The sequence below is a fragment of the Nerophis ophidion genome, linkage group LG05 (genome assembly GCF_033978795.1).
Source record: "Nerophis ophidion isolate RoL-2023_Sa linkage group LG05, RoL_Noph_v1.0, whole genome shotgun sequence".
NCBI classification, from domain to species: domain Eukaryota; kingdom Metazoa; phylum Chordata; class Actinopteri; order Syngnathiformes; family Syngnathidae; genus Nerophis; species Nerophis ophidion.
Window position 1 is genome coordinate 33,883,991 of NC_084615.1, and position 11,526 is coordinate 33,895,516.

At 40.6% G+C, this 11,526-nt stretch overlaps 1 protein-coding gene across 5 annotated transcripts in view; it reads left to right on the forward strand.

The window, feature by feature from the left end:
* si:dkey-119f1.1 (Structural maintenance of chromosomes protein 6-like) overlaps window positions 1-10,463 on the forward strand; it is a 29,030-nt gene extending 18,567 nt beyond the window's left edge. For 3 of the 5 annotated variants that reach the window (XM_061900622.1, XM_061900624.1, XM_061900625.1), the window contains 10 exons: window positions 21-156; window positions 228-308; window positions 371-541; window positions 646-783; window positions 866-1,011; window positions 1,125-1,250; window positions 1,329-1,434; window positions 1,511-1,663; window positions 3,069-3,166; window positions 3,263-3,517. In XM_061900622.1, the coding sequence (XP_061756606.1) occupies window positions 21-156; window positions 228-308; window positions 371-541; window positions 646-783; window positions 866-1,011; window positions 1,125-1,250; window positions 1,329-1,434; window positions 1,511-1,663; window positions 3,069-3,166; window positions 3,263-3,359 (1,252 nt within the window). In that variant the 3' untranslated portion in view covers window positions 3,360-3,517. Of the gene's footprint in view, window positions 1-20; window positions 157-227; window positions 309-370; window positions 542-645; window positions 784-865; window positions 1,012-1,124; window positions 1,251-1,328; window positions 1,435-1,510; window positions 1,664-3,068; window positions 3,167-3,262; window positions 3,518-8,764; window positions 8,891-9,884 lie in introns of those variants that run through there. The other 2 variants (XR_009806807.1, XM_061900623.1) reach the window with 2 other exon arrangements.
* The last annotated feature ends 1,063 nt before the right edge of the window (window positions 10,464-11,526 follow it).

Sequence of the window (11,526 nt, forward strand, 5' to 3'; positions counted from 1 at the left end):
TAATAATATTCTATTTGTAGACACCTCCAGAGAGAGTTGGATAACCAGAAAACTCAGGCATCATCCTTGCAGCAACAAATTAAGAAGTTAGATGAGGACATCCGAGAGAACGAGAAACTGGAGAAGAGAGCCCTTGCAGAGCAGAAGCTTGCCAATGTATTACTTCTCCTTCTGTGATGACTGATGTTAAGTTTTTTCAGTGGTAGACTATATTTAATTGGTTGCAGGATGAAGCCACAAAGTTAAAACTGGAGCTTTCAGACCTCCAGAATGATGAGGAGCATCAGATGGAAGACCTCGACCCACTGGTTTGTACCAAGCAGCAGATCCCTTGTTAACAGGAGAAAATGTTAACAAAGTTCCATAATAGGAGGAGGATCTCCAGGAGATTGTCAATAAGATTTCATCGAAAAGCACAGAGTACAACGAAGTGCAAGCTCAGATGAATGAGCTAAAGATTTCTTACGAAAAGGCTGAGCAGAAGTACAGGGAACACAAAGAGCGCATCTGCACAATTACTGAGGAGGCCGACGCAATCAAAGTAAGATGAGACCAGCCCTTGTATTGTGTCTGTCTCTGAACATCCAGTTTCTGTCTAATTGATCATCCATTTTGTCTCTAATTGATGGTTGTGTTTTCATAAAGGAGGAACTGACCAAGGCCGACCAGGAGGTGATGAAATGCAAGCATTACAAGAACCAGTATGATGAGAAACACAACGCTCATCTGCAAAGCATCAAAATGCTGGAAGCCACGCTGCAGCACAAGGAGCAGGACATTCAGGTTGAGTGTGTTGGAACCAAGTTTTAAAAGATCCCTCCATGTTGCATCAGAGATTCACTAGTTTGCTTCCTCGAACGTTTAGGTTCATGTTTCCAAAGCCCAAGAGATTTGGCCTCAGCGCCTGAATGTGCGTCGGACTGCCAGGAGTCTGGACACAGAAATTAGCCGCCTCAATGACAAGATTGCCAGCCAGCGACAGCAAGAGGGGGACCGTGAGGAGATTGTTAGGTGTTCATTCTGCTGAAGCTTTTTGTCATGCACTCACCCTTTCTGCTAAGCCAGAAGTCTAACAACTTTGTCTCTGCTTATGTTGGTAACTTTATTTTATCATGAACACTTAGGCAGTACCATGAGGCACTGAGGGAATATAAGAATATGGCACAGCAATTGAAGAATCTCAAGATGTTCATCAAAAGCTTGGACAGTGTTATGAATCAAAGACTTCATGTTTACGCTGAGCTCAGGAGGTAAATGTGGCGAGGTTAAGTTCTAATTACCTGGACGACTTTAAAATCACCTCTTCTTCCTTTCCCTGTGTGCCACAGGTTCCTCTCTGCACGTTGTAAATATTACTTTGACAGCATGCTGGCTCAGAGAGGCTTCACTGGAAGCATGGTCTTTGACCATAAGAACGAAACCCTCTCCATCTCCGTAAGAACATTCCAGAGCTGGATTGCCTGTGGATTTAGAGTAGAACATTAACCAACCTCCTTTAATTTTTTTGCAGGTACATCCGAGTAAAGGTAACACGGCCGACATGAGCAACATGCGCTCGCTGTCAGGAGGCGAGCGCTCCTTCTCCACAGTCTGCTTTGTTCTCTCTCTCTGGGCCATTACTGAGGCACCATTCCGCTGCCTGGATGAATTTGATGTTTACATGGTAGTAACAGTTATTCTTTATCTGTGTCCGACGTGTTTGTATACAAAACCCTTTTATAATTTTCAGCATATTAAGGTGACAAAACAAGATTGGTTCTCAAATGGGGGTACGCGTACCCCTGGGGGTACTTGAAGGTATGCCAAGGGGTATGTGAGATTTTTTTTTAAATATTCTAAAAATAGCAGCAATTTAAAAATCATTTATAAATATATTTATTGAATATTACTTTAACAAAATATGAATGTAAGTTCATAAAGTGTGAAAAGAAATGCATCAACGCAATATTCAGTGTTGACAGCTAGATTTTTTGTGGACATGTTCCATAAATATTGATGTTAAAGATTTTTTTTTTGTGAATACATTTTTAGAATTAAGTTCATGAATCCAGATGGATCTCTTTTACAGTCTCCAAAGAGGGCACTTTAAGTTGATGATTACTTCTATGTGTAGAAATCTTTATCCATCCATCCATTTTCTACCGCTTATTCCCTTTTGGGGTCGCGGGGGGCGCTGGCGCCTATCTCAGCTACAATCGGGCGGAAGGCGGGGTACACCCTGGACAAGTCGCCACCTCATCGCAGGGCCAACACAGATAGACGGACAACATTCACACTCACATTCAGACACAAGGGCCAATTTAGTGTTGCCAATCAACCTATCCCAAGGTGCATGTCTTTGGAAGTGGGAGGAAGCCGGAGTACCCGGAGGGAACCCACGCATTCACGGGGAGAACATGCAAACTCCACACAGAAAGATCCCGAGCCTGGATTTGAACCCAGGACTGCAGGAGCTTCGTATTGTGAGGCAGACGCACTAACCCCTCTGCCACCGTGAAGCCCGTAGAAATCTTTATTTATAATTTAATCACTTGTTTATTTTTCAACAACTTGTTAGTTATTTTTATATCTGTTTTTCCAAATAGTTCAAGAAAGATCACTACAAATGAGCAATATTTTGCACTGTTAAACAATTGAATAAATCAGAAACTGATGACATAGTGCTGTATTTTACATCTTTAACTCTTTTTTCAACGAAAAATGCTTTGCTCTGATTAGAGGTACTTGAATTAAAAAAATGTCCACAGGGGGTACATCACTGGAAAAAGGTTGAGAACCACTGCACTAGTGGACACATCATAATATATAAATGGCATAGTACCTTATTGTTTACAAGAGAAAGTGGAAAAAGCCTTGTTGTCTTCGGTTTAAGAGATGTATTTGTGCATACTAAAGGACTCATTCCCAAGTGAGTCGGAGCTGTTTTTCCTGTCACTCACACAGACACTAATGACCTGGACAGGTGCAGATAGAGATTTTCTGGAAAAAGAAGGGGGGTTGTCTTCTATTTGAGTCAATTTGGTATTTTTGAAAACCAATTTCCCGATGCTTTGTGTGATTTGAATTAGGACATGGTGAACAGGAGGATCTCTGTGGATATGATGCTGAAAGTGGCTGATGGCCAGCGCTACAGACAATTCATTTTTTTCACACCACTAAGCATGAGGTAATCACAAATATTGTCCCAAATATACTTCTTTATTTTTCGCTTATTTGGCGGTGTGATATTAGTAAGTCACTTTTTCCTACCTTTTTGTTTTAGTTCTCTCCCGGAGAGTGATCTCATCCGCATCCTCTGTCTCAATGATCCTGCCCGGGACCCAAGCACAAAAGACGATCATAATGAGGCCCAGACCTGATCAAATGTTATAAGACATCTTTATGCACAGTATGTTGATTAACTGTTATATATTTTTCTATCCCTGTTTGTGTTCAAAATCAAAAGGTCATTGTGTTATAGATTTGTTTCTGATGTTGACCAGCTCTAATGAATAAATGTTAGAACTTGCTTACTAAATGCATATTGTGGGGGGAGTTTGTCCAGATATTTCTAAAATAATGGCTAATGCAAAATATGCTCAGTAAGTCCACAGAAGCAAAGTTTGGGCTCTATCATAACTCTCAGTACCCAATCAAGAAAAAGTCATGACCCACCCTTTCCCACTTGTTGCTATGCAGAGTTTATAAGGCTCGATCATAACTGCCATTTTGGCCAAAGTGAAATTTTGTCCTAAACCAGGCTCACATTTTGTTGCTAGGCAGATTTAATAACCGACCCAATTGAGAAAAAAGTCGGTCATATATTAACCTAACCCATTTGTGGGCAGATTTCATAGTGCCTCCAGGCCGATTTGAAGAAGTCAAATACAAGCCTGCCTTTTTCCCCATATACTAACTATGCCCCGTGTTGCTCAGCGGAATTAACAGGGTTCAATCACAACTGACTTAAAAGTCAATGGATAAATTGTCATGACCCCCCCCCTTCACCCATTTTTAGGGTTTACTCATAACTGCCCCATGGTTGTGATGTGCGAAATGATACTGATACCCCCAATGCTAGATCTTTATGCTCTAACAGAGTTTCTCAAATTAAAATACCGATACCTTTGAAACTTCACTTACCTTAGATAATGTACAGTTAAGTCCATAAATATTTAGACACTGACACAATTTTCAGTGTTCCAGCTCTGTACAACACCACAATGGATTTGAAATTAAACAATCAATATCTGCTTTAAGTGCAGACTTTGAGCTTTAATTTGAGGGTATTTACATCCAATTCAGGTGAACAGTGTAGGAATTACATTAAACACATGTTATATGTGCCTTTCACTTTTTAAGGGACCAAAAAATAATCGGACAATTGGTTACTCAGCTGTTCCGTAGCCAGGTGTGTGTGTTACTCCCTGTTTTTTACCATTTATTTCATTTACAAAGAGCAGATAAAAGGCCTAGATGTAATTTCAAGTGTGGTATATTCATTTGGAATCTGGGGAGGTCATCTCTCAATATGAAGTCCAAAGAGCTGTCAGTATCAGTGAAGCAAGCATCATTAGGATCTAAAATCTAAACAATGCCATCAGAGAGATAGAAAAAACACAAGGTGTGGCCAAATCAACTGTTTGGTACATTCTTAAATAGAGAGAACGCACTGCTGAGCTCAGCAACACCAAAAGACATGGAAGGCCACGGAAAACAAGTGTGGTGGATGACAGACACATCCTTTCCCTTGTCAAGAAAAAGCCCTTTACAATAGTTGGCCAGATGAAGAAAACTGTCCAGGTGGTAGGTGTATCTGTGTCCAAGTAAAAAATTAAGAGAAGACTTCACCAGAGGAAATACAGAAATGTCACAAGGTGAAAACCATCGGTGAGCCTCAAAAACAAGAAGGCCAGATTAGAGTTTGCTAATAAACATCTAAAAGAGCCTGTGCAGTTCTGGAACAACATCTTATGGACAGATGAGACAAAGATCAACTTAAACCGGAATGATGGAAAGAGAAGAGTATGGAGAAGGGAAGGAATTGCTCAAGATCCAAAGCATACCACCTCATCAGTGAAGCATGGTGGTGGTAGTGTAATGGTGTGGGCATGCATGGCTGCCAGTGGGACTGGTGGTGGTAGTGTAATGGTGTGGGCATGCATGGCTGCCAGTGGGACTGGATCTCCTGTATTTATTGATGATGTGACAGCTGACAAAAGCAGCAGAATGAATTCTGAAGTGTGTGTGACAATTATTGGTACTTTAACTTAAGCGTTTCGGGTAATATTATCTGCTCATGTTCAGCCAAATGCTTCAAAACTCATTGAACAGCGCTTCACAATGCAGATGGACAATGACCCGAAGCATACTGTGAAAGCAACCAAATAGTTATTTAAGGCAAAGAAGTGGAATGTTCTGCAACGGCCAAGTCAATCACCTGACCTGAATGCATTGAACATGAATTTCACCTGCTGAAGACAAAACTGAAGGAAAATGCCCAAAGAACTAGCAGTAAGTGAAGACAGCTGCAGCAGATGCCTGGCAGAGCATTACCATGCAGGGACCAAACTCAGCGTCTGGTGAGGTCTATGGGTTCCACACTTCAGGCTGTCATTGACTGCAAAGGATTTGCAACAAAGTATTATAAAATGACAATCCATCTATCCATGTCCTACTGCTTATTCCCTTTGGAGTCGCGGGGGGCGCTGGTGCCTATCTCGGCTACAATCGGGCGGAAGGCGGCGTACACCCTGGACAAGTCGCCACCTTATCGCTGGGCCAACACAGATAGACAACATTCACACTCACATTCACACACTAGGGCCAATTTAGTGTTGCCAATCAACCTATCCCCAGGTGCATGTCTTTGGAGGTGGGAGGAAGCTGGAGTACCCGGAGGGAACCCACGCATTCACGGGGAGAACATGCAAACTCCACACAGAAAGATCCCTGGGTTCAATCCCAGGCTCGGGATCTTTCTGTGTGGAGTTTGCATGTCCTCCCCGTGAATGGCTGGGTTCCCTCCGGGTACTCCGGCTTCCTCCCACCTCCAAAGACATGCACCTGGGGATAGGTTGATTGGCAACACTAAATTGGCCCCCGTGTGTGAATGTTGTCTGTATCTGTGTGTGCCCTGCGATGAGGTGGCGACTTCCGCCTGATTGTAGCTAAGATAGGCGCCAGCCCCCCCCGCGACCCCAAAAGGGAATAAGCGGTAGAAAATGGATGGATGGATGGACAAACTAACATAATCATAAATCAAAAAGTGACAATTTGACTTATAATTATGTTAGTTTGTCCAATTACTTTTTTGGGGGGACAGCATGGCGAAGTTGGGAGAGTGGCCGTGCCAGCAATCTGAGGGTTACTGGTTCAATTCCCACCTTCTACCATCCTAGTCACGTCCGTTGTGTCCTTTGGCAAAGACACTTCACCCTTGCTCCTGATGGGTCCTGGTATAGCGCCTTGCATGGCAGCTCCCGCTATTAGTGTGTGAATGTGTGTATGTGGAAATACTGTCAAAGCGTTTGGGCTCCTTAAAAAGGGGTATAAAAGCGCTATACAAGTACAACCATTTACCATTTGGGCCCATTAAAAAGTGAAAGGCACATATAACGTGTTGTAATTCCTACACAGTTCACCTGATTTGGATGTAAATACCCTCAAATTAAAGCTCAAAGTCTGCACTTAAAGCACAGCTTGATTGTTTCATTTCAAATTCATTCCGGTGTTGTACAGAGCTGGAATATTGAAATTTGTGTCAATGTCCAAATATTTATGGACCTAATTGTATATCATAACAGGAACACAGTGTAAAGTAACTAAATCATTGATATCTGGTCTAATTGAAGCCCAATTGGTGGAAACTAAGTTTTTTTCCCCCACCGAGGTATGTACGTAATACGCAATAGCAGCCGCACGCTGTGCGCCGTCATTCAGTCTGTCATGAACGGGACAAGCGGTAGAAAATGGATGGATGAAATGAATCGCTCAGTATTATAAACAGCAAATGTATGTACTCTTTTATTGTAGGCTATTTGGAGACACCACATACAGAGTTAATTATAATTACAGTAACGCATTCAGTGCAGAAGTATTTGAACACTTGAGATGTACTACTTTTTAAATGTTATTAAACACATTAGATATATTTGCACAACGTATCGCTGTCGGATCAGTATCGCCGAAACAAGCCCAAGTTTTACTCTGTATCGGTTAAGAAAGAAAATCAGTAGTATCGCGTATGGGCTACTAAAAAACTGAGCCTATGCCAGCGACGCCTACATAAATGCACCAAGAAAATTAGTCCCAATGAGAGGAATATATCGTATTTTTCGGAGTATAAGTCGCACCTGCCGAAAATGCATAATAAAGAACGAGAAAAAACAAAAAACATATATAAGTCGCACTGGAGTATAAGTCGCATTTTTGGGGGAAATTCATTTGATAAAACCCAACACCAAGAATAGTCATTTGAAAGGCAATTTAAAATAAAGAATAGTGAACGACAGGCCGAATAAGTGTACGTTATATGACGCATAAATAACCAACTGAGAAGGTGCCTGGTATGTTAACATAACATATTATGGTAAGAGTCATTCAAATAACTATAACATATAGAACATGCTATACGTTTACCAAACAATCTGTCACTCCTAATCGCTAAATCCGATGAAATCTTTATACGTCTAGTCTCTTACGTCAATGAGCTAAATAATATTATTTGATATTTTACGGTAATGTGTTAATTTCAAACATAAGTCGCAAACTGAAAAAAAACTGAGACGTGTAGTCCAAAAAATACGGTAAACATTACAGATTTCCAGAATATAATTATTAACCTGTATTAAGCATTAAAATGTATGGTTAGTCGATGCAGGAGGAGGATTTGCAGTTCCGTAGTAGCTTTTTTGCCAGCTCCTTTGCATAAAGCAGTCCAGAATCTGGAATGCACTTGCACTCATTCGAATAATGTCTGTTGACAACATACATGGCCCCCTTCTGCGGAAACCTAAGTTGTTGTTACAGCCCCTGCTCCGCCTCCTCCCAACACTACATCCTTCAAAGCCTCCACAAATGCCATGAAGCCCAAAGGTGTTCCATGGAGGTCGCTACTGCCCAGAGATGCAGAAGCAAGACCGTACCAGCAACATGTGGACTGCTGTGTGGAGGACCGTGATTCTGATGAGTCCACCCTTAGTTGTACTGAGACGCCAGGATTGGCTTTCCAGACAGGACGTTACCAGCCTCTCATTGACCAAGAGGAGAAGAAGAAAAGGAAGGAAAAGTACAAAAAAGTCAGAAAGGTTAGTGTTGTTACGCAGTGATGCATGTTGAGTACTATCCAAACACAATTTCTTCAAGGACATTCAATGATAACACTTTTAAGATAGAACATAACATTCTATGCATGGTTTGCTTGCTTGTGAATATATTTTTCCAAATCTTCAGACTTCCCGTCCCCCAGAAGTCAGCCCTTTCCTGTTCCAAGCAGCATACAATAGAGTTTACAACACTCAGTCTGTGTTTAGGAAAGGGCTTAAAAACAAACCCCTACTGTGCTTTTTTCAAATCATAGTTTTCCATCCATCCATTTCTACCGCTTGTCCCTTTCGGGGTCACAGGGGGTCGCTGGAGCCTATCTTAGCTGCATTTGGGCGGAAGGCGGGCTACACCCTGGACAAGTTGCCACCTCATCACAGGGCCAACACAGATAGACAACATTCACACTCACATTCACACACTAGGGCTAATTTAGTGTTGTCAATCAACCTATCCCCAGGTGCATGTCTTTGGAAGTGGGAGGAAGCCGGAGTACCCGGAGGGAACCCACGCAGTAACGGGAAGAACATGCAAACTCCACACAGAAAGATCCCAAGCGCAGGATCGAACCCAGGACCTTTGTATTGTGAGGCAGATGCACTAACCCCCCTTCCACTGTGCTGCCCTAAATACAATTTTCTCAAAATGTTGCCAGAAAGGACAACTTTGTTCTCTTAAAATTACAACTGTTATCCCCCGTATACAACTGTTGTATATATATATATATATATACTTATATATATATATAAATATATATATATATATATATATGTATATACTTGAATATTGTAAATTTACAATTATTTCTTCAAATACTTTTGTATTCCCTTGGCATATTGCAAATGTAATCTCATATCAGTACTTTTTTTCATAAAGTTAACTTTTCTAAAATGAAAACTTAAAGACATTAAATAAAAGCTATATATTAAGACAAGTGTACTTTGACAATGACTACATATAAGTAACAATTTACTTGACATAATTGTTCCAAATTAAAAAAAAAAATGTCAAAGTCTTGTAAATTTTACAATATTTATGCTAACAGTACTTTTATTTTCATGAAATTACAATTGTCACACTTAATTAAAATTTCACATTTAAATCTGGTCTTGTACCATTTTGACTTCATTTTCAAATTTCAACATTAATTTTATTGAATATAGCTTTTTGTCACAACATTATAAATTGAATCTTGCAGTACAACCATTTGAATAAACATTTCACAAACGTTTTTCCTCTTTTGTTCTTGTAATATTGCACATCAAACCTCATAGTATTAGGACTTTATTTGCATAAAAATTGTGTAAAACGATGACCTCAATGTCTTAACATTTCACATGAGTCGTCACACTACTACTTAATAAAATAATTGCCACTTCAGCTTAAAAATGTGAGTCATTGATACCTTTATTTATTGTGGTATTTGTATTTCACTGCAAATATTCTAAATATATAATTGTGTTATTACATACACTGTTTGTGTGTATGTGTGTGTGCATATGTATATATATATATATACATATATACATTTTTTTTTTGGTTTTTTTTGTACAATGACAAACTGCGTCTGTGTCTTCCAGAATGTTGGAAAGGTACTGCGCACCACATGGAAGTGCTTGATGCTGGGCCTGCACAATTTTGCACAGGCCTACTCCACTCCCATCACATTGGCTGCGACCTTTCAACCAAGGATGAAATAGAACCTGAAGGCCTCTGCTCCACTTCCTTCTGTCATGTAATTTAATACAGTACCTTAAATGTATTGTGGAGATTGCCCTTTAGGGGGTTCTTCGGACCTCCTATCATGCCTTTTAACAGAGCGACAGGTGATTCGATAATCAGGCTCAGGTGGGCCATCCACGCACCTGTCACTGATTTGTAAGCCGGTCCATGCACACGCCGCTTCGCTGCAGGCCCGCAGGCCACGCCCTTCCCACATGTATATATTCTTGTTTTTTCAAATCAAACTTTCTTTGAAAAAGAAGAGCAATTTTGGCATATAATTGTTTCAACAAGGAGCTAGTTATCAATACAATGTGAAGGGAAGGGGGCCACAATTAATTAGGAGACCAAAATGTAATGACAACAGCGCCATTTTTGTCTTTACATTTGCAAGTCATACATGAATGAATATATTAATAAAGTGTGCATTAAACCTATGTACCTTTCTGTTTGTGTAACATGTGGTCGTTCAGCCCCCAGACATGAACCCTGGAAAGGTGAGCGTGCTGACCACTGAGCTAAAATTCCTGGCTGGCCAACTCTGCAGCCAGAACACCCCTGAAGTTGTCAGGGAGCGGGGTTTACTAACCTGCACAATGTCACCCCTATTACAATCACGGCATCACTACGTGGTTCAGCCCCGTACCTTTATATCAGCCCACACGAGGATGTGAATCCTGGTCGTTCCCTTGAGAGGTGAGTGTGCCAACCACCAAACTAGAATCCTGGCCTGGCCCTCGACATACAGCTGTACTCTTGAAGTTCAGGTTTTCTAAAAAGCACATTGCCCAGCCACACCCGCTGGCCTCTGCTGCATATGTCGCAACCATATGGTTAAACTCGGCTATCTCAGCTGCCTTCGGGCAGTACAAGTCGCCACCTCATTGCAGGGCCAACACAGATAAACAACAGTCACACTCACGCTCACACACTAGGGCCAATTTACTCTTGCCAATCAACCTAAGAGTTTTGTTTCATGAATGGATATATAAAACCAAAACAATAGGTTTATCTGAAATAATTTTGAAATACAAGACTAAATTGGCCCTAGTGAGCGAATGTGAGTGTGAATGTTGTCTGTCTATCTGTGTTGGCCTTGGGATGAGGTGGCAACTTGTCCAGGGTGTACACCGCCTTCCGCCCGATTGTAGCTGAGATAGGCATCAGCACCACCCGCGACCCCAAAGGGGAATAAGCGGTAGAAAATGGATGGATGGATATATATATATACACACACACACACATATACAGTATATATTAACAAGCATTTTTGCATTTTGAACATATATATGTATATATATATATATATATATATACACACACATATATATATATATATATATATATATATAAACAAGCATTTTTGCATTTTGAACACATACATATATATACACACACACACAAACACATATATATTTATAAACAAGCATTTTTGCATTTTGAACATATGTATATATATGTTCAAAATGCTCGTTTATATATATATATATATATATATAT